General features: G+C 51.8%; 8 protein-coding genes across 8 annotated transcripts in view; 5 read left to right on the top strand and 3 right to left on the bottom strand.

The window, feature by feature from the left end:
* Positions 1–1,560: 1,560 nt before the first annotated feature.
* BP01DRAFT_397539 (WD domain protein) lies at positions 1,561–5,436 on the top strand (the record flags this gene model as incomplete). The annotated part of the gene is made up of 7 exons (XM_025578510.1): positions 1,561–1,657; positions 2,497–3,481; positions 3,545–3,639; positions 3,692–4,095; positions 4,153–4,636; positions 4,688–4,835; positions 4,888–5,436. The coding sequence occupies 7 exons, from the start codon at positions 1,561–1,563 to the stop codon at positions 4,997–4,999; spliced, it is 2,325 nt and encodes a 774-aa protein (XP_025432270.1). The 3' UTR covers positions 5,000–5,436.
* A 499-nt stretch (positions 5,437–5,935) lies between these two features.
* BP01DRAFT_391112 (uncharacterized protein) lies at positions 5,936–6,297 on the bottom strand. Its single transcript, XM_025578052.1, has one exon. The coding sequence runs from the start codon at positions 6,218–6,220 to the stop codon at positions 5,963–5,965; it is 258 nt and encodes an 85-aa protein (XP_025432269.1). The 5' UTR covers positions 6,221–6,297; the 3' UTR covers positions 5,936–5,962.
* A 190-nt stretch (positions 6,298–6,487) lies between these two features.
* Positions 6,488–7,874, bottom strand: BP01DRAFT_373272 (ATP-dependent RNA helicase eIF4A; the record flags this gene model as incomplete). The annotated part of the gene is made up of 4 exons (XM_025576778.1): positions 6,488–6,507; positions 6,575–7,468; positions 7,531–7,785; positions 7,844–7,874. The coding sequence occupies 4 exons, from the start codon at positions 7,872–7,874 to the stop codon at positions 6,488–6,490; spliced, it is 1,200 nt and encodes a 399-aa protein (XP_025432268.1).
* A 213-nt stretch (positions 7,875–8,087) lies between these two features.
* BP01DRAFT_415287 (SF3a splicing factor complex subunit PRP9) lies at positions 8,088–9,909 on the top strand. Its single transcript, XM_025579127.1, has 2 exons — positions 8,088–8,223; positions 8,285–9,909. The coding sequence occupies exons 1-2, from the start codon at positions 8,134–8,136 to the stop codon at positions 9,707–9,709; spliced, it is 1,515 nt and encodes a 504-aa protein (XP_025432267.1). The 5' UTR covers positions 8,088–8,133; the 3' UTR covers positions 9,710–9,909.
* Positions 9,910–10,087: 178 nt separating this feature from the next.
* BP01DRAFT_338809 (ATP dependent DNA ligase domain protein) lies at positions 10,088–13,526 on the top strand. Its single transcript, XM_025573337.1, has 2 exons — positions 10,088–11,409; positions 11,465–13,526. The coding sequence occupies exons 1-2, from the start codon at positions 10,262–10,264 to the stop codon at positions 13,482–13,484; spliced, it is 3,168 nt and encodes a 1,055-aa protein (XP_025432266.1). The 5' UTR covers positions 10,088–10,261; the 3' UTR covers positions 13,485–13,526.
* Positions 13,527–13,738: 212 nt separating this feature from the next.
* On the bottom strand, positions 13,739–16,290 carry BP01DRAFT_415285 (anaphase promoting complex subunit CDC23). Its single transcript, XM_025579126.1, has 4 exons — positions 15,903–16,290; positions 15,131–15,848; positions 14,893–15,076; positions 13,739–14,835 (listed from the first exon to the last, which is right to left on the bottom strand). The coding sequence occupies exons 1-4, from the start codon at positions 16,004–16,006 to the stop codon at positions 13,799–13,801; spliced, it is 2,043 nt and encodes a 680-aa protein (XP_025432265.1). The 5' UTR covers positions 16,007–16,290; the 3' UTR covers positions 13,739–13,798.
* A 155-nt stretch (positions 16,291–16,445) lies between these two features.
* Positions 16,446–17,774, top strand: erg20 (bifunctional (2E,6E)-farnesyl diphosphate synthase/dimethylallyltranstransferase). Its single transcript, XM_025574818.1, has 2 exons — positions 16,446–16,673; positions 16,748–17,774. The coding sequence occupies exons 1-2, from the start codon at positions 16,554–16,556 to the stop codon at positions 17,669–17,671; spliced, it is 1,044 nt and encodes a 347-aa protein (XP_025432264.1). The 5' UTR covers positions 16,446–16,553; the 3' UTR covers positions 17,672–17,774.
* Positions 17,775–18,330: 556 nt separating this feature from the next.
* Positions 18,331–18,936, top strand: part of BP01DRAFT_373267 (arylsulfotransferase family protein) — a gene marked incomplete at both ends in the record, with an annotated part of 2,138 nt that continues 1,532 nt past the window's right edge. Inside the window, one exon of the mRNA XM_025576777.1 lies at positions 18,331–18,786. Within this exon, the coding sequence (XP_025432263.1) occupies positions 18,331–18,786 (456 nt within the window). The remainder of the gene's footprint in view (positions 18,787–18,936) is intronic.

Here is an 18,936-nt window from a genome sequence, read left to right as displayed (position 1 = left end):
ATCTCGCCTCTGTAGTATAACCCAGCTTAGGATTGAGATTAAGGAAGAAGAAACCAGTTGACTACAGTATCCTCTGGACCTTGCGGATTAGTAAATAAGATTCGGTATTGAGCTATGCAGTTTGAGTAGATTTGTATACATGAAGCTTCATGGCAATGCTGCATTCGCTAGACACAAGATGCTCAGCGCGTACCCCTATAGTAAGTTCAGGTTAGAGCACTCGACAGCCCAACTTAGGATAATGTGTTTGAAAATTTGACCAGAATCCAGGAAAATATAGCAATACTAGCTGCTTTTCCCGGCATAATATCTGCATTCTCTACCGATAGGTGCTATAGGAAGCACCATCTTTAGCATACTAGACAGTACATTTTCATACTCCGTATAATAGTACGAGTTCACTGGCAAGTCACTGGTCATGGATTTCCCAGGCAAATATTGCTTCCAGCACAAGAACTAATAGATTGACTTTCCATGGCCGTGTGCGGAGTTAGTCAAGAAGTCAAAAGCTTCCGACGGGACCATGCATCAGAACCAGCGGTGAGATGTGCTAGGCGTTTAGAATAATTACACGTTCAACAAACAAACATTTGATCTTTGACCTCTTGAGGAGTCTTTAAAAGCCAGAGGTCTCAAACATGACCTTGAAAGCCGGCCCCAAGGATTCCCTCCTTTGACTCGTTGCTTGTACCTTATGGCTACCGAGTGCCTATGGACTAGATTCGCTTTCACTTTCCCTGTGCAGTGGGCCCTTTGTCTACATCTGGTTCTTCGAGAAGTTCTACTGTAAAGTTTTTGGCAAAACGAATTCGAATACCCCAGTAAGCACGATCGTGTACTCTGTAGTGCTCCTGGATACTCCGTACTTCTCGCAAGCAAGGATACCTGTTAGGAGAAACTGATGGATCCAGAATGACCAACATGGAGTGGGCTGGAGCCTGTGCCCCTGTGGTACCAGATGGCCAATTTGAGTCTCTTGCGCGCCCCGATGATGGGCGGTTGGGTACATCTACGGCGTTGGACTAGGCCCAATGAATCGTAGTGGCGGCTTTGGACTTCTGCATGGCCCGCCTACTTTACATGGACTATAACTTGCTCAATAGATGAATATCTATCCCGCACAAAAGGCAGATAAGACCTCTGGTCATCGATTGATCATGAGAATACCGTGCCCCTGAGGCAACGGACATAGGAACAAGTCATTCCATGTGCCCAGACAAGTGTGCAGGTGATGTGTCTAGCGTGGTTGATGTACTGTATATGGCCAACATGGCGTGCGGTTCTGTGTTCGTGCCCCTCCAATTCGTGTTTCCTAAGGATAGATAAGTATGGGATGGTGTCATTTGCGAGTATTTTCGAGACCACATTTGCTGCGTGTCAGCTGCTTCTTTTATCGAGGGGCCTCTCAGTTCAGGTGATGCGGGCTCTCGGACAGCGCAGGTTCTGAAACGCATTGATGACCTACATACTATATGCGTATTTAAGGAGATAAGGAGAGTACTCAAGGATTGAAAATATAGGTAGATCGCAGCAATAGGGAAGCGTTGTTGATCGTCCATCATGATGAATTGTCGAGTTAGACTACGGGAAATAATGCTGCTCTCGTTTATGTATCGTCATACCCGGTATCATGGATATCGTCATTCATACTCCGTGGGTATGCCAGATTCGGCAGCAAGCAGCAGCTTCTGTTCCATGGGGCTCTTTGTTTCGAGTCTCCGGCTGATCAGGGATTCAGAACTTTGAGCTTGCAACGTAACCTGGGAGTCAGGTACGAAATCGGGGTGGACGAACGAATGGTTATGTAGGAATATTTGTTTGGAGGATTGGGCAGGTGTGGGTAAATCTTAAGAAAGAGCACACGGGGGGGTAAGCGCGCAAGGGATGTGTGGGAGGGAGGGGGGGATGAGGGATTGACAGGCATTCAATAAGCATTGATTGTCGGGGGCTGCTTAGCCCCACGGGAAGTCAGTCAGTCAGTCAGTCCCTCCCCTCCGTCAGTGAGACCCAAGCCGCCGATGTGCTCGACCTCAACCTCCGCTCCTCCTGTTGTTCATCAATCAGCCACTTCGAATTCTTTCGCCTATACCTCGTCCATAATATTTTCCCCCTGATTAGGCTCGCAAGCAATTCTGGCCCGCCAACTTCAGTCATTTCTAAACCTCTTTTTGGCGCCCTCTTTCACCTTTTCAGCTCTCTCATCCTCGATATCCGGTGACCTTTCGTGCTCGTTAAACCCCATCTAAGCCCGATAAGACTTCTCCGCTTGTCTAAAGTAAGAAGCAGCCTACCCCCATCAGCACGCATGGTCAAGCTCATCTGAACCTCATGTGATACATATTATGCTAACATACAGCCTTTGAGTAGCACATTGGTGGACTGTTGAGGCTCGTGACAAGGTCGAAGACGTACACTGACCGTCGGCGAACATCAGTGAACCGCCACTGATAGAGGTCTGCTCCCCTGGTTCTCCAATAGAGCCAGGTGAAAGGGCAGATCCAGCGACAGTCGAACTGGCAGACAATCCCCCGCCATATATACCCTCCTCCGCCGCTCCCGACCATCCTGATTCCCCTCTATCTCTTGCACCCCCGCCGCCACCTCGCACCATTTCCGCCTCGGGCGGTTTTCCCGCAGCGTCCCCCCATAACTCCGCAATCGGTGATCAGTCAGGCACAAGAGGTACTGGTGGAATATCGTCCAGACTATCTCGCCGACGTCGCCGTAGTATCACACCTACTTCTCGAGGTCTGACAAGCGAGGGGACGGGAGGTCTTGCGGGAGGTACGGCAAGCGATACCGGCCATCAAGAAACCGAGCATCACACTTCATCGGTGGGCTACACACCATCCCCCAAGCGCAGGCGCCTGGCAAATATGCGTCCCGATGGGATATCTAGTACAAATGGCTCTTCCCACACCCTTAATGGCTCGCCGGCATCCCCGTCGCAGAAGGCGGCGTTCCCGTTAGCACTCAACGGTCAAGCTTCGCATACAACATCGAACGGAGACTTGCACACGAATGGATCACAAAAGTCAAAACTAAACTCTTCAACCTACTTCGGCCACGATCGTGAAGAGGTTACGAGAATCTTGATACAAAGTCTGTACGAGCTCGGGTATGACGGTGCGGCATCATTGTTGAGTAAGGAGAGTGGTTATCAGCTGGAAAGCCCAGCGGTTGCAACGTTCAGAAACGCGGTTCTTGAAGGTCGATGGGCTGAGGCGGAACATATCCTGGTTCAGTCATTTAATTATGACCGGGATGAAGGCAGGGGAGGGGGTCACGGCGAGCAGCTTGCCAACAAGGAGAGACTAGTCTTAGTGAAACATGCTGAAAAGAACGAAATGCTCTTCCATCTCCGACAACAGAAATTTCTAGAGCTGCTGGAGGCTCGGGATTTGGGCGCGGCATTAATGGTTCTCCGCCAGGAGCTCACGCCCCTCAATTATGACATTGGCCGTCTACATGCTCTTTCAAGGTGGGACATCCATCACGAAATACTTTAATCAGGAGCCTCTTTCCCTAACTGACTCATAAATAGCCTCCTTATGTGCCCGCCAGAACATCTTCATGATCAGGCAGGATGGGACGGACCCATAAGCTCTTCTCGAGAACGTTTGTTATCGGAATTATCAAGTATGTTTCATGTTGCAGGCATGTGGTGGGTTTACAATTGACATTCGTCCAGAGTCTATCTCACCTTCTGTTATGATCCCCGACAATCGCCTTGCTATCCTCCTAGACCACGTCAAGCAGAATCAGATCAATCAATGTCTGTATCACAATACTGCAAATCCGCCTTCGCTATATTCGGATCACATGTGCGATCGAAAAGATTTCCCCCTAAGAACAGAGATCCAACTTAATGAGCATCGAGATGAAGTGTGGTGGTGTTCATTCTCACATGATGGGACTAGGCTGGTCACAGCTTGCAAAGATTCCACAGTGATTATTTACGACACGAATACTTTCACTGTGCTTCACACACTCAGGGAGCATACGGATGGCGTTGTGCACTGCGAATTCAGCCCCGACGATTCCAAGCTCATTACCTGCTCTCAGGACAAGACAGCCCGCGTATGGAATGTCGAGGTCAGTATCCGCTTTACATGTTCCCCAAGACTTTTCGCAATGCTAACGCAAACACAGACTGGCCGCTGTCTTTTGACCATAAATCATCATCGGCAACCAGTGACATCTGCAGCATGGGCTCCAGACGGGGAGACATTTGTCACAGCTTCTCTCGATCTTAGCTCGCAGTTGTGCCATTGGAGCATGCGCGGCGGGCAGGTCCTGCACACTTGGCATGGAGGGTTTCGTGTACAAGACTGTACCATGACCCCCGACGGTCGGAGACTGGTTGCGGCAGATTTGGAGGGGAAGCTGCATGTCTACAACTTCGCCACGCGTGATGAAGAATATTGCCTTACAACAAAGAGCAGGCCGACATCAGTGGCTGTTAGCAAAGACTCGCGATATTTGCTCGTAAACTTGGCCGACAATCAATTGCAGCTCATCGACCTTAATACGACAGATGTCGTACGGCGCTTCCAGGGGCAAAAACAGGGCAATTTCGTTATCCGCAGCGTCTTCGGAGGCGCTGCTGACAACTTTATCGTTAGCGGGAGCGAAGGTAGACCGTGAACTTTCGCCTATGTTGGACTTTGGGCTAATATTGTCACAGATTCTCGTATTTATATCTGGCACAAGGAGAATGGAACTCTCGTCGAAGTCCTGGAGGCACATACACGAGGATGTGTGAATTCGTTATCATGGAACCCATCTAATCCGGGAATGTTCGCCTCTGCAGGCGATGACTGCATGGTCAGAATGTGAGACATGCTCTATCCACACCACGTATCATCTAGGCTGACTGTGTTTCAGATGGACCAGAGAACGCGATACGCGATCGAGTGCTGCAGCGGGTAAGCGCAGGGCCGTGTCAGGAAACGGATTTGCCCGCACCAGTTCTCTGCGTTCGACATCACGGTTTTAGAAGGTCACTCTCTCCGGGCTGCAGCAATGCCTCGTGTTGCATTTCCGATTGTTGTTCCCCTTCGTCACTGAAGGGGACCTTCAATCAGCTGATGAGAGTTTCCCATCTATATCCAGGTTATCGCTGCCAGGCTCTTCACTATCACTCACCCCTTGATCCCTGCATATAAGCATTTTCTGGTCTTTCCAGTGATTCTACATAATAAAGGTGTGCAGGCGCCACTGTTTTGGTACACACTCGTATATGTTGTGCATCGATTCCTCCAACTACCTTTCTCCGCTCAATTATCTCAGCATTGCCCTGTCATACCCTATCACACATTGCAGCCGCATTCGCCATGCGCTCATCTACATACAACGACTTCACCTGCTAGTTCCCTCTTCACCCCTCCTCCCTGCGGAGCTGTTTTCTTCTCTCCCGCCTTCTTTCTTCTTTTTTTTTTTTTTTTTTTTTTTTTTTTTTTTTTTTTTTTTTTTTTTTTTTTTTTTTTTCTTTTTGTGATCTAATCGCAGTTTGGGTGGTCGGGAAGCTTTGGGACAAATTGAGGATCTGGTTTCAAGGGGGCGGGGTGAAAATTTGGGTCTGTCTCGTTTTCATTTCCTTTTATCAAGTTAGGATTTACTCTACTATAGGTACCAGGCAGCGCCATTCTTTACCGTGAACGTCTTTTTCCGTCTATGCCGCTTCATTCCGGTCTCGGTTCTACAGTGGCTTGCTGTGAGCATGCGTTGGGATGGAGGAAAGTTCCGATGGTACCAATTTGATTTTTGTGAGCAGCTGGTGGGTGCCGGCGCAATTGGCGTAGTATGTGGGTGTGGGCTTTGGGAGCAATCGGGGTCTTTGTTAGAGGATCTTGCCAATTGAGATTGTTTTACGCACGGGCACAAACCACAATGTACTGAGGGAGGAAGTACGAGGGAAATGAAGAAGGGCCGAGTTGGGCAAGTAGCCGTTGAACGCTTTTTAAATCGTTTTTGGAACAAATAGAAGAAAAAGGAAACAGTTGTATCCTGACTCTGGAAGAGTGAAAAGTGAAACCCCCAAGAAAAAGACGCATGAAATGACTCCAGAAGAAGAGACAGAGATCGCGAACGCCACAGGAATAGACACAGATATACGATAAAACGCTATTTGAGGCGTTGATGGACCTTGAAATGGAAAGAAGGAGACCCGCGTGTAAAGGTCATTGATAGGTGACTTGACTGGATTCGGTGTTAACATTCGTTGTGCTGGCCCGGCGAAGAGGGCGGAGGAGGGGGGGTCGAATTCACCACTGACCAGACTGAGGTTTTACCCATTTCCTCCACACTAATGTTTACTTCCCGTCTTGCCTGGAAGGACTGCGCATGATCTACATGATGGCTTTTGGTCATGGTGGAAAGTGTTGACGGAGGATCCCAGCAAGCGAGCGATTGGAAGGCAGGCCATGCCCATCGCTTGAGCGCAACTTGAGACTTGCGAACAATTGGAGAGTGAAGATTCGTGAGATTAGGAAAGGAGGTCGGCAACTGATAGGGATTGGGGTTAGTATCAAATGTGTTTGCTGACTTGGGCGGATAAACAGGGATTGCTTACCGTTCATAGGCATCTCGTCAATTTGAGTGGAATAGTACAATTCAATGTCGCGGAGAATGCGCACATCGTCGCTGGTGACGAAGTTGATGGCGACACCCTTTCTGCCGAAACGACCGCTACGACCGATACGGTGGATGTAGTTCTCACGGTTGGTGGGGAGGTCGTAGTTGATGACCAGGGAGACTTGCTGCACATCGATACCACGAGCCCACACATCGGTGGAAATCAGCACCCGCGAATTACCCTGGCGGAAATCTTGCATGATGCTGTCACGTTCCTTCTGCGGCATCTCTCCGTGCATGCTGGAAACGGTGAAGTTGGCCTCGCGCATCTTGTCGGTAAGCCAGTCGACCTTGCGGCGGGTGTTGCAGAAGATAACGGCTTGCGTGATGGTCAGGGTATCGTAGAGGTCACACAACGTATCGAACTTCCACTCTTCCTTCTCGACGGCGATGAAGTACTGCTTGATTCCTTCGAGCGTCAACTCGTCACGCTTGACCAAGACGCGCACCGGGTCGGTCATGAACTTGGTGGTCATATCGAGCACATCGTAGGGGAGGGTGGCAGAGACGACAACGACCTGGGTGGCCGGGGGAAGGTAACGGTAGACGTCGTAGATCTGCTCGCGGAAACCGCGGTTCAAAAGTTCGTCGGCTTCATCGAGCACCAGCATCTTGATGTGCCGGGTGCGCAGGTGGCGTCTGCGGATCATGTCGGCGACTCGACCCGGCGTTCCTGAGACAACGTGCTGGCCGTAGTCGAGCTTTCGAATATCCTCTCCGATGTTTGTACCTCCGATACAAGCGTGACATTGAACATTCATGTAGTCTCCGAGAGCCATGATCACGGACTGAATCTGGGTGGCAAGTTCGCGGGTGGGGGACAGAACGAGAGCTACATCCATGTAAGCTTGACTCTTTTCGCATGCAATCGTGGTGGTGGGTTGTGCCACATACCCTGAGTTTCGCGGACAACGGTATCGATAACCTGAAGGATACTGATCGAGAACGTAGCTGTCTTACCAGTACCAGATTGCGCCTGGGCAATGGTATCGCGACCTTTGCAGATCTGAACAATCGCGCGAGACTGAACAGCCGAGGGAGACTCATAGCCATAAGCGTAGATACCACGAAGCAAGCTTTCCTTCAGGTGCATGTCCTCGAAGGTAGGAGCAACAGTGACCTCTTTCGAGGTGTTGAACTCCATCCGGTCTATTTTTGCGCGGTCAGTCAACGAATATTCAGTTTTGGAGTCATTCTCGAGCCATACCATCGGCGCGTCTGTCAATACCGTCCGCCATTGTGATTCCACTGATATTTTATGTTAAAGATTTGGTTTCAACGACAAAAGACCGAGTCTGGAACCAAAGGTGCTGGTCTGGTGGAGTGGCCGGAGCTCGCGACTTTTCGCGGCGATCGAGGCCTCACCGCCAGCGTCACGTGACTGTATTTCGCCCGCAAAGCTCTCCATGGGTGGCGCCGATAGAGCGGCGTAACTTCCTCCAATCTGCGGTTGGTGTAATCGCATATACAAACAGACAATCTTTTTGCGCTGCCAAGATGATCCTCGAAGAACAAAGATTTATCCATGAAGATCTGGAGCGGTTGGAGCAGGCCATTGCCGACCGTGTGGCTGAAGAGCCCCGTAACGTTCGTGGTACCCCCGGTTATTGCAATCACCGCAGATGCTAACTATTGCTTTCTGATATAGCTACGTGACCGCCTAAACCGCGATCATGAGATTGCTTACTTCCTGAACCGCATAGACGAGCAGTCAAAACGACTGCTGGACATTTACAAGGATTCCGATGGCGCGCGCAACAAGGAGATCCAAGCTATTTCAACTGGCGATCAATTCGAGGAGTTTTACCGACAGCTGGATGAAATCAAGGACTTTCACAAGCGCTACCCCAACGAACCGGTCGAAAACCTCGAGCGCGCCTATAAGCGCCGTCAGCTCGGGGAGGGGGAAACAACTGGCATGGAGGTTGACAACCTGTTTACTGGTGAGGAGAGTTACGGACAGTTTTTGGACTTGACGACCCACCACGAGGAATACCTCAACCTTCCTGGAGTCAAAAGACTGTCCTATATTCAGTATCTCGATATCTTCGATGCTTTCACACCCCCGCAGCTCCCAATCAAACGCAGCAACAAGATTTCAGACAGATACTTCAAGTATGTCGGCGAGCTCGCAAGCTACTTGGAAGGCTTCATCAAGAAAATCAGACCGCTACAAGATCTGGGCAAGCTCTTTGCCAGCTTCGATGACGAATTCGAGAAACAATGGTCGGCCAACGAAGTACCGGGATGGACGGAGGAGAAGGCCGAGAATGGGACTCAGGGCCCGAAGACCGAAGGATCTGGGGAAGGCATTTGGTGTGCTGATTGCGAGCGGGAATTCAAGAATGAGAACGTTTACAAAAATCATTTGACGGGCAAGAAACACATTCGTGCAGCTGAGGCTCGTAAGGCCTCGGGTGACTCCGGCGATAGACCCGCGCCATCTGCAGGCAGTGGGTTCACAGGTGCCCACCGATTGAAGGAACGTGCGGTAGCAGAGAGAGAACATCGCGTCCGGTCTCTCACACAAGTCCTAAGCGCAGAGCGCGAGGCGACCAAGATCAACGTGGAGCGCAAGCAGGGCATGACGGACCGGGAACGGAAGATGGAAATCGAGGCGCTACAGAACGAATCCGAATACCTGGGTGGAGATCGTGGAAACGACCAATCTGACGACGAAGGCGATGAGCGCATCTACAACCCTCTCAAACTGCCACTTGCCTGGGATGGGAAACCGATCCCTTACTGGCTCTACAAGTTGCACGGTCTGGGTGTGGAATACCCGTGCGAGATTTGCGGAAATTTCGTCTACATGGGTCGTCGCGCCTTTGACAAGCACTTCTCTGAGGCTCTGCATATTTTCGGCCTGAAGTGCCTGGGTATCACGTCCAACACGAATCTTTTCCGCGAGATCACCCGGATTGACGAGGCTTTGCGACTATGGGAAAAGCTTGAGAAGGACCGCAAGAAGGACAGAGACAACCGTGACAATGTTGTGCAGATGGAGGATGCGGAAGGAAATGTGATGCCTGAGAGGATCTATCTTGACCTTCAGAAACAAGGCATTCTGTAATCTACAGATCTTCAGTCTGCCCATCAAGAACGGTGTCGTCTATTTCTTCATCTGGTTGCTTTGGTTCGAAAAGCCTGGAGTTCAGCGGTGTTTATTTTCTCATTGCTTATGGTTACCTAAACTACCGGAATTTATCGTTGGTTAGAATTGAATGAATAGGTGCACAGGCTTCCAAAGCTCGGCACAATCTGTATCTTTCCCAAGAAATCTTCGAGCACAGATTGCATTCTTGTGCTATCTGGCAATGTTCCTTTGAAAAGTCGATGAAAAACATGCATGATCCCATAATTGATCCCAAACTGGTTCCGATCACGTGGTTTCGCGATCCATGGACGCGTCTCCCTGGACTCATTTCGAATCTTTTTGCAACCCCTGCCTTGCATAGATGTCCATTCTTCCGGCAAGGATAGATTTGACTCCTCAAATATCCCTTGTTTCGATGTGATCTTATCTCGGCCATCATATTCAGCACCTTCAGTAAGCTGTTCTTGATGTTGACGGCAGTGGACGCGTCTGACTATCTGACGACGCGCCCGCTGTCTGGTTCGATTGATGGGGTTCAAATTCACGTATTTGTGCGATCTACTCTCCTCCTTGGAAGACAACAAGTTTCTGAAAGCTACACATGAGGCGAGAGCATCCGATCCCGATGTGCGGACCGTGACGCGATGGTTTGCTCAACATGGGAAGCAAATTCGTGGCCATGGCACTGACCTGCTGGCTCTGCTGTCCTGCATGTTTCCCGAGAGAAGGCCAGATAGGGTCTACTCGCTGCAAGAATCCTCGCTGGCGAGGATTATAGCGCGATGCTTACTGCTTGGGTTCTCCCGACGGGAAGAGCTCGATCGGTGGCGCGTCTATGGGGGAGTCGACCTCGGTCTATGCGTTGAAAATGTGATGCGGCAAGCTGAGAACGACATTATCCCCGGTCGAGAGGTAACTGTGGAGGAGATTGACTCCGCTTTGAACAGTATCGCCGCTCGTTGCAGGTTTTCGGGTCCTCGAGTGCGGAAGCAGCGCATTGCAATTGATGTCGAGCATGCTTTGGGCTCATTGTTCAAGCGCCTCAGGAGCAGAGATGCAAAATGGTTGACGCGGATGATACTCAAAAGCTACTTTCCCGTCGTCTTCCCTCAACCATTGACTCTGCGGAGCTTTCACTTCCTACTTCCGCCTCTCCTTCTCTTCCAAGACACATTCGAAGGTGCTATCAAGATGCTCCGCTCCGATCCAATAAGCCATTTCCCGCCGCATCCGGATCCCGGCTTAGCCAAAGACCTGGCTTATATAGCCTTGCAACATCTCAATCCTAGGATAGGGGTCAAGATCGGTCGGCCGGAGTACTACAAGGCTCGGAGTATCAAGCACTGCTGTCGCATGGTCAATCACCGTCGGATGAGTGTTGAAAGGAAGTATGATGGCGAATACTGTCAAGTACATATTGACCTGTTTCATCCCAATTCAATCCAGATCTTCTCGAAGAGTGGCAAAGACTCTACAGTGGACAGGGTAGGTATCCACCAGGTCATCAAAGACTCCTTGGGAATAGGCGCGCATGGGTGCAGGATCTCCCAGAGATGCATTTTAGAAGGCGAACTACTCGTCTGGAGTGGTAAGCACGGCAAGATTATGGATTTTCATAAGCTACGTAAATTTATCTCTCGATCTGGCACCTTTATTGGTACTGAAAGTGATTCTCCGTGAGTGTAGGAAGAGGGTGCCATCACTCACGGGTCCGTTGCTAACCGCAGCTAGACCGCAGCCCCACGAGCATTTAATGATAGTCTTCTTCGACATTCTGCTTCTTGATGACAACATATGTCTTAAGCGGCCGCATCGGGAACGACGCCTACTTCTCAAAGAAGTTATACGAACCATTCCCGGTCGTGCAGCTATTGCAGAGCAATACATCGTGGATTTCTCGCGACACGACGGTCAAACTCGACTGGAGAGCATCTTCTCCAACGGGATTGCACAACGATGGGAGGGATTTGTACTCAAAGGGTGTGAAGATCCCTACTTCACCATCTTCACAGGTCAGGGGAACAATATGCCGGGTCGCTGGATCAAGCTTAAGAAGGATTACATACCGGGACTAGGTGATACCGTTGATCTCGCCATTATTGGTGCGAGATACAATGCACAAGATGCCACGGCCCTCCATCAGGTCAAGAAATTGCTTTGGACAGATTTCTACATTGGTTGTCTCACAAATAAGGATGCCGTTGCGCAATTCGATGTTGCTCCAAAATTCAAGGTTGTGGATGTGCTCAATCGTAACAGCATGAGTCTGAAGAGCATGCAAATTCTCAATCACGTCGGCGAGTTTCATGCCTGTAATGCCGAGTCCGGCCACGGATTCTCACTTCACTATGGGAGCAATGTCACGACTGGGATGGATGTAGTTTTCAAGACGCCTTTCATCGTCGAAATTCTGGGGAGTGGATTCGAGAAGCCCTCCAATGCCGGGTATTTCGCACTTCGATTTCCGAGGATTACGAAAATTCACTGGGACAGGACCCTTACAGATGCAGTATCATATACTGAGCTGCAGAAACTCGCCGATGACGCTCGAGCTGTGCCCACGGATGACATGGACGAGGAGAGGTCCGAGTGGTCCAAGCGTGTGAAGCTTGGTCCTGGATCAGCTCAATATGCGTCAAGGCGATCCAGAAGTGTTTCCTCAACTCAGAGCTCTCCAGCAAGGTTTGGAACCGACACCGCCGCTGCCATGCCTTTGAGTGACACTACGAGCATACCATCGGCAGCTCCTGACATCATGAAAAAACCAACAACACCACCAGAGCCCCAAGACCGCTTAGATCCTTCAACGACCCTTACCATCCCTATATATACAGATGTTGCTGCAGATCGTGCGCCCTCAGCTGCAGAGAGTCCTGCTCGACACAATGCCCTTGTTGACAACGAAAACCTTTCCGCTCACACCTCTCGTCAGCGCATATATACAAACCGCAACGCTGCATTTGCTGACAGGCCCAAGCCGAGCCAACAGCCTCAGCAGCCTAGTACAGCCACGGAAGCCTGCATCAATACCTTCGCAGAACCTCAGCACACTCCCTCCCAATGGAAGCATATACCCGCGTGCGCCCTACCAGACTCCAGACCTCCTCACAAATTAGCCCATTCCATCACATGTCACTTGATGAACCTGCCAACATATATAACTCCAATGTCCAACCCCACCGGACAAACTCAGGAACCACTAACCAACTTCCTAACCACTTTGACAACATCCAATCCCAACAAACGCACAACCCAACCCCAAACCCTCGGACTAGTAATCCTCAACAGCAGCAACTCCACCCTCGGACAACTCCTCTTCGACCTCAGCAAACGCATCACCCACTTCCTTCGGCAACCCAGGACCACAACGCACCCTTCTCCAGCCGGCAAGATCCTTGTCCTTGACCGAGACTTTCTGGACCTCAACCTCAACCCGCAAGATACGAGGCTCGGCCTCCGTCAGACATGGGAGGCGATCGGGAGACGCTACTTTTGCGCGTGCGTGAAGTGGGATTTCGGTGAGTCTGCTTCTGCTGGGTTGGATTCGGCGTCAGGGGATGATGGTGATGATGATGGTGTTGGTGCATATTTGAACAGCTCTGGGAGTGTTTGGCAGGGATGCACGGAGGAACGTGGGCGAGGAGTGGCACGCAGGACGACCGGTCCGAAGGCTACGATTAGTTTTAACAGGCGGGAGCTGCTTGTGCTCAGTGGGATTTTTGCGGGGGAGCGGTCTGTTCATGCAGGTTGATGGCTTTCGATTGCTCGGACTATGCGGCGCATCCGGTTAGAGTGAGCTTGTTGTCAATATTTGGATGTACTTATAGCTATAATGATTAATTGCAAGGTGTGCAAGGCACCAAGGCTCCTGCTTACTTTTGTCTGAGTATCCAGACACCTACTGGTGACCGAGGTGGTTGACCCAGTGATCTAGTCACTACCAGCTCTCAATATAGTTATACAAGCATAGTCGAATCAGAATTACATTCTATAGGTCCACAGGAACGCCAGGCTAATTCGAACAACAAGAGGCACCACCTAACCCCCTCTATGCACCAATCAATATCAACCACCCTCCCTCCTGGCGCGCACATCTCTCATCAACGCCTTCGCCTCCTCAACCTCCACTCCATCCTGACACAGCTCGCCCGCCAGCTGATCCGCACGACCCAGATCCCCGCCGCGAAGCGACCACCGAGCGAGCCACAGCCGCGCCTTCGAGGTCGTCGCCGTCACACCGGTGCCGTGCCACGCATCCTCCTCCTCGTCCTCCTCTTCCCTGGACGACTTGCGCGCGCGGCGCGAGCTCGACGGGACATCCGTCCCGGATTGATCGTCGTCGTTCTCGTTGTCGGACGAAGTATCCTCCTCCTCCTGGATCACCTGTCCGGACTCTTGCTGCAGAGTGAGCTCCATGTACGCGGCGGCTTCCTCCTCGTCGCCCAGGCGTTCGTAGAGCGTGGCGATCTGATACAGAGTCTCGGGATCGAGGATCTTGCGCGCAGGGCCGCCGCCGACCTGGGAGGTATCCTCGGCGTAGTAGGAGCCGGCCACGAGGGCACGTTTAAGCGCTTTGATGCTCTGTTCAATGCGGCCCATCTTGGCATAGCAGGATCCCACCGCCTGCCACATCTTCGGGTCGTACGGCCGCAGAGCGGCGGCGCGCTGGTAGTAGAATAGGGCGTAGAAGGACATGTCGAGGACTTCGTAAGCCTGGCCGAGACCGTACCACGCCCGGTAGTCTTTGCGGTTCACGTCCACAGCGCGACGGTACGATTCGATCGCGGCGTGGGTGTTCTTCATCTCGATGTATTCGTGGCCCATGAGGGTCCAGGCGGAGAGGAAATTGCGGTCGAGGGTCAGGGCTCGACGGAAGTACATCACGGCTTTTTCGTGCTCGGATTTCAGGGAGTAGTAGTTCCCTACGACGCAGCAGGTTTCCGGGCGGAACTTGTCGGTCGCGGTTGCAACTTGCGCGACAAAGGCGAGCTGCGGGCGCTCTCCCATGACGTACAGAATGTTTGAGTAGTGGTCGAGGCTGTCGAGGCGGTGCGGTGAGGTGATGAGTATGTCTGTGAAGATATGGGATGCGGCTTCGAAATCTGTGGTGTGTGTGAGTTTCGGTCGTAAAGTAGATACCTTTCAGGGTGTAAATTCACCTTTCGAGTGGTAGTAGAGAAGCGCTCTTTGCGTCTTGAGGAACGCGCTTGTCGGGAAGATTGTCTCCAGCTCGGATAGAGCCTGGTATGTATCATCGGTTGCTTGGTAAAGCTCCTGACTGCAGTATACGTGGAATATGAGTGTCATGATGTTCTGCGGGAGAAGGTCGACGACTTGTTTCAGCTGCACACGATCGTTAGCATCCGCCCAGAACTGACCCCGCGGGCCTATACGTACGTCTTCCGTGCTGGCCAGTAAATCATTCAGTTCCTGCCACGAGCCCCAGTGAAACGGGTTCAGGTGCACGCTCCGGATAAGCCACTTTTTCGCCTCATCCTCATTCCGCCCCTTGAGGAGTATGATTCCGTAAAGATATTCCAACCAGCCCTGGTTTCGACTTTCCAGTCCCTTCTCCCTTCGCTCGTTCAACCAGCCCTCGAGCCCTCGAGCCAAATCTGGCAGTTCCCGATTGGCCGTTGAGCCTCCATCCGCCGGACCCAGCACCATCTCTGTCTCCTCATCCTTGCGCTTCTCACCTGCCAGGTACTTTGCATACAAGGCCAGAAACAGAGACTTCTGACTGAGTCTAGGGTAGGAGCTCTTTGTCGCACCATGTTCTTTCGTCCCTGCGAAGGGCGACGCCTTGGATTTGCCCTTTTGCGGGGTCAACGATTGTCGGTGTTTGGGGTTCGGCGACGCAGTCGCGAGCGGGATGGGGGAGATGGTCGGAGGGAGGAAGACGGCCGCACAGCGGTCGTATTCGCGGGTGTCAAAGTAGGATTTCGCCAGAAGGTACTTGTAAGACTCTTGCGCCTCGAGCGTCGCTTCTAGGGCATCTTGGGTTCGCAGGTAGGGATTCGGCGGAGTCGGAGGAGCATCCAGGTGACCCATTGGCGAGTCGGGATCCGTGTCATACTGATCGATCGGGACGAGGGAGTCGAGCATCTCCGCAGCCCTGCCAGCTTCTGTTAGCTACTGTAGGTTGATGGGTTGTCAGTATGCGCGGTACCATTTGGCTGATTGGTAGAGACATCGTTCGGAGCACTTGATTGCCGCATCTTCGAGGCGGAACTTCAGCTCCTTGATGTTCTCGTCGGTGAACTGAGCAGCCATCGGGCAGATAGACGCCGCGTGCAATTACAGCGACAGCGCAGTGGCAATAGTTTTGCGCGATTTGTTATGAAGCTTGAAGAGGTCTCTGGATCTAACAATGCGCAAGGGCCATTTGCACGCGAGGGGATCGGATTGAGCTGTCGACTGCTTGATCCAAACGGCGGAGGAGGATATGGAAGTGATCAACACACGAATACTTGAAAACACAGAGCCGCACGAGCTGACCAGAGGCAAGGAGTCTGCAACTGACAGGATTACAACCAACGACAGACACGCAATGCTTGCGATGGATGCAGCAGGCGACGGCGGATCATAGTATTCGAATTGCCCTTTTGGGCAAGCCGCGGCAAACAAAACAAACAGCGGGGTTTTATGTCGCGGTGAAAGCAATGATTCTATCCCTTGGAGGACTAGCCAAGAAGAGTAATTATGGGGGTATTGTCCCTCCCCCACTGCTCAACCATTGTTGACTTCTTCTCGCCCTCCTGCTTAAATTCTTGAACTCCCCCTCTTCTCTCTCCCTGCGCATTGAGTTTTCATCACCAAAATGGCTTCTACCACCAGCCGTGCCTCTTTCGAGGCTATCTTCCCCCTCATTCGTGAGGATCTCCTGGCCTCTGCCAAGCAGTACAATCTCCCCCAGAATGGGCTCGAATGGTTCGAGAAGGTACATACGCAGGCCTTGACCCAAAGCGCTGGTACAGGATTCACTGACCTCCTCTCGCTACTCCGACGCTATAGGTCCTCAATGCCAACGTTCCCGGTGGGAAGCTCAACCGCGGCCTGTCCGTCCCCGATACCGCTCTCGCTCTCTTGAAGGAGCCCCTGAGCGAGGAGCAGTTCAAGCACCTTAGCATGCTCGGCTGGCTCACGGAGCTGCTGCAGGCGTTCTTCCTGGTCAGCGACGATATCATGGACGGCTCCATCACCCGCCGTGGGCAGCCCTGCTGGTACCGCCATGAGGGAGTCGGCCTGATCGCCATCAACGATGCCTTCCTGCTCGAGTCCGGCATCTACACCATCCTGAAGAAGCACTTCCGCTCGCACCCCGCCTACATCGACCTCGTCGAGCTGTTCCACGAGACCACCTACCAGACCGAGCTGGGCCAGCTGTGCGATCTGATCACCGCCCCGGAGGACAACGTCAACCTCGACAACTTCTCCATGGAGAAGTACATGTTCATCGTCACCTACAAGACGGCGTACTACAGCTTCTACCTCCCTGTGGCGCTGGCTCTGCACTACCTCCAGCTCGCGACCCCCGAGAACCTCCGCCAGGCCCACGAGATCCTGATCCCGCTGGGTCAGTACTTCCAGGTCCAGGACGACTACCTGGACGCCTACGGTGACCCCGCCGTGATCGGCAAGATCGGCACGGACATCCAGGACAACAAGTGCTCCTGGTTGGTGAACCAGGCCATCCAGCGGTGCACCAAGGAGCAGCGCCAGCTCCTGGATGTTGCGTACGGTCGCAAGGATAGCGAGCAGGAGGCCAAGGTCAAGGCCTTGTACAAGGAGCTTGACTTGGAGAAGGTGTACCAGGAGTACGAGGAGAAGGTGGTTGGCGAGCTCCGCGGCAAGATCAACAGCATCAACGAGGCCGAGGGGTTGAAGAAGGAGGTCTTCGAGGCTTTCCTGTCCAAGATCTACAAGCGTAGCAAGTAAGCGGGGAGAGGCGAGCAGAGGAGAGTTTCATGGCGACATTTCCATCTATCTAATAATTCGTGCATACATACCCCTGAGATAGATTAGCTGAACTAAGATGAATACAAATAAATTGCTAGATTGACGATACGTTGACTAGATGAGCTATACCAGCAGTCACTGCAGTCCGCCCCTAAAACCAAACGGATCTGACCTGTCAACCCAGTCCTCCGGGTCAAATGTACCTAATTGTATCTTCACGTGAGGATGGATTAGTTATTTTTATGCGGGATTCGTCATCGCCTGTCCAACGACCAGACCAGTACTCCGTAGTGGGGAGCCATTGCTCCCATCGACCACTCACCACTAATTGTTTGTATTGCACCATACCGTGCAGTCACTGTCGGTTGAAAAATCCTCCCTCCGTGCTCCGTATAGCAAACCCATTAAGAGTGGGCCCCTCTCAGGTGGATGTGGATGTGGGATGTGGATGTGGATCCTCCGCCATCATATGAAGATCAGATCCGCTCTGTAATTTAGTTTCTTGACATGCACTCTTCACTTCTTCTCACTATTGTAGAATCCAACCACACAGCTCCTTATACGGAGTATTATACTATTAGCACTACCTACACATGTCCAGCAACCCCAGTCCCAACACCACTATCACCACCACCACCATGCCCTCTCGCCCTGTCCCCCTATATCTCATCCTCATCACCCTCCTCCTCCTCCTAACACCCCCGGTCTCAGCAGATAAAGGCCCCTACAACCACTCTCTCCTCTACGCCCAAGGCCGCATGGGCTCCTGGCCTACGGAGCTCTTCCAATCCACTACGACGGTCGGACTGGCTGTGAATTGGATGCAGGAGGATCCGCGCTGCAGGCCCAAACTAGCTCACAATGGCATGGGTGATGGCGAAGGGGAGGAGTACTACTACCTACTCGCGCCGCGCGGAACCAGCGTGCACAAGCCCGGGCCGATGATTCTAGACTCCCAGGGACATATGGTGTGGACGAAGGCGTACGGGCAGACGTACAATGTGAATGTACAACGGTATAAGGGGAGGGAGTATTTGACGTTTTGGGTGGGGAGTGATGGGGATGGGGGACATGGAGCCGGGGTTTATTATATGGTACGTATGTTTGTGTTTGTGTTTCTTGAGGGCGGAAAGGAGAGGGCGGTTCCTAAACCGCCGCGGGCCTACCTAGACTGTCTTTCTCAAAAAAAAAAGAAAAAAAAAAAAAAAAAAAAAAAAAAAAAAAAAAAAAAAAAAAAAAAAAAA

The sequence above is a fragment of the Aspergillus saccharolyticus genome (assembly GCF_003184585.1).
Source record: "Aspergillus saccharolyticus JOP 1030-1 unplaced genomic scaffold BP01scaffold_11, whole genome shotgun sequence".
Lineage (NCBI taxonomy): Eukaryota > Fungi > Ascomycota > Eurotiomycetes > Eurotiales > Aspergillaceae > Aspergillus > Aspergillus saccharolyticus.
Note: the sequence above shows the minus strand (reverse complement) of the source record. Positions and strands in the feature narration are given on the sequence as shown.

Excerpts from the sequence above, each read along its gene's own strand:
- BP01DRAFT_391112 (XM_025578052.1), bottom strand. The coding sequence starts at position 6,220 with ATGTTAACACCGAATCCAGTCAAGTCACCTATCAATGACCTTTACACG.
- BP01DRAFT_415287 (XM_025579127.1), top strand. The coding sequence starts at position 8,134 with ATGATCCTCGAAGAACAAAGATTTATCCATGAAGATCTGGAGCGGTTG. Across the intron at positions 8,224-8,284 it reads TGGCTGAAGAGCCCCGTAAC|CTACGTGACCGCCTAAACCG; the intron begins GTTCGTGGTACC and ends TTTCTGATATAG.
- BP01DRAFT_338809 (XM_025573337.1), top strand. The coding sequence starts at position 10,262 with ATGGGGTTCAAATTCACGTATTTGTGCGATCTACTCTCCTCCTTGGAA. Across the intron at positions 11,410-11,464 it reads GGTACTGAAAGTGATTCTCC|ACCGCAGCCCCACGAGCATT; the intron begins GTGAGTGTAGGA and ends AACCGCAGCTAG.
- BP01DRAFT_415285 (XM_025579126.1), bottom strand. The coding sequence starts at position 16,006 with ATGGCTGCTCAGTTCACCGACGAGAACATCAAGGAGCTGAAGTTCCGC. Across the intron at positions 15,849-15,902 it reads CTCTACCAATCAGCCAAATG|GGCTGCGGAGATGCTCGACT; the intron begins GTACCGCGCATA and ends AGAAGCTGGCAG. Across the intron at positions 14,836-14,892 it reads TCTCTACTACCACTCGAAAG|ATTTCGAAGCCGCATCCCAT; the intron begins GTGAATTTACAC and ends CACACACCACAG.
- erg20 (XM_025574818.1), top strand. The coding sequence starts at position 16,554 with ATGGCTTCTACCACCAGCCGTGCCTCTTTCGAGGCTATCTTCCCCCTC. Across the intron at positions 16,674-16,747 it reads GGCTCGAATGGTTCGAGAAG|GTCCTCAATGCCAACGTTCC; the intron begins GTACATACGCAG and ends CCGACGCTATAG.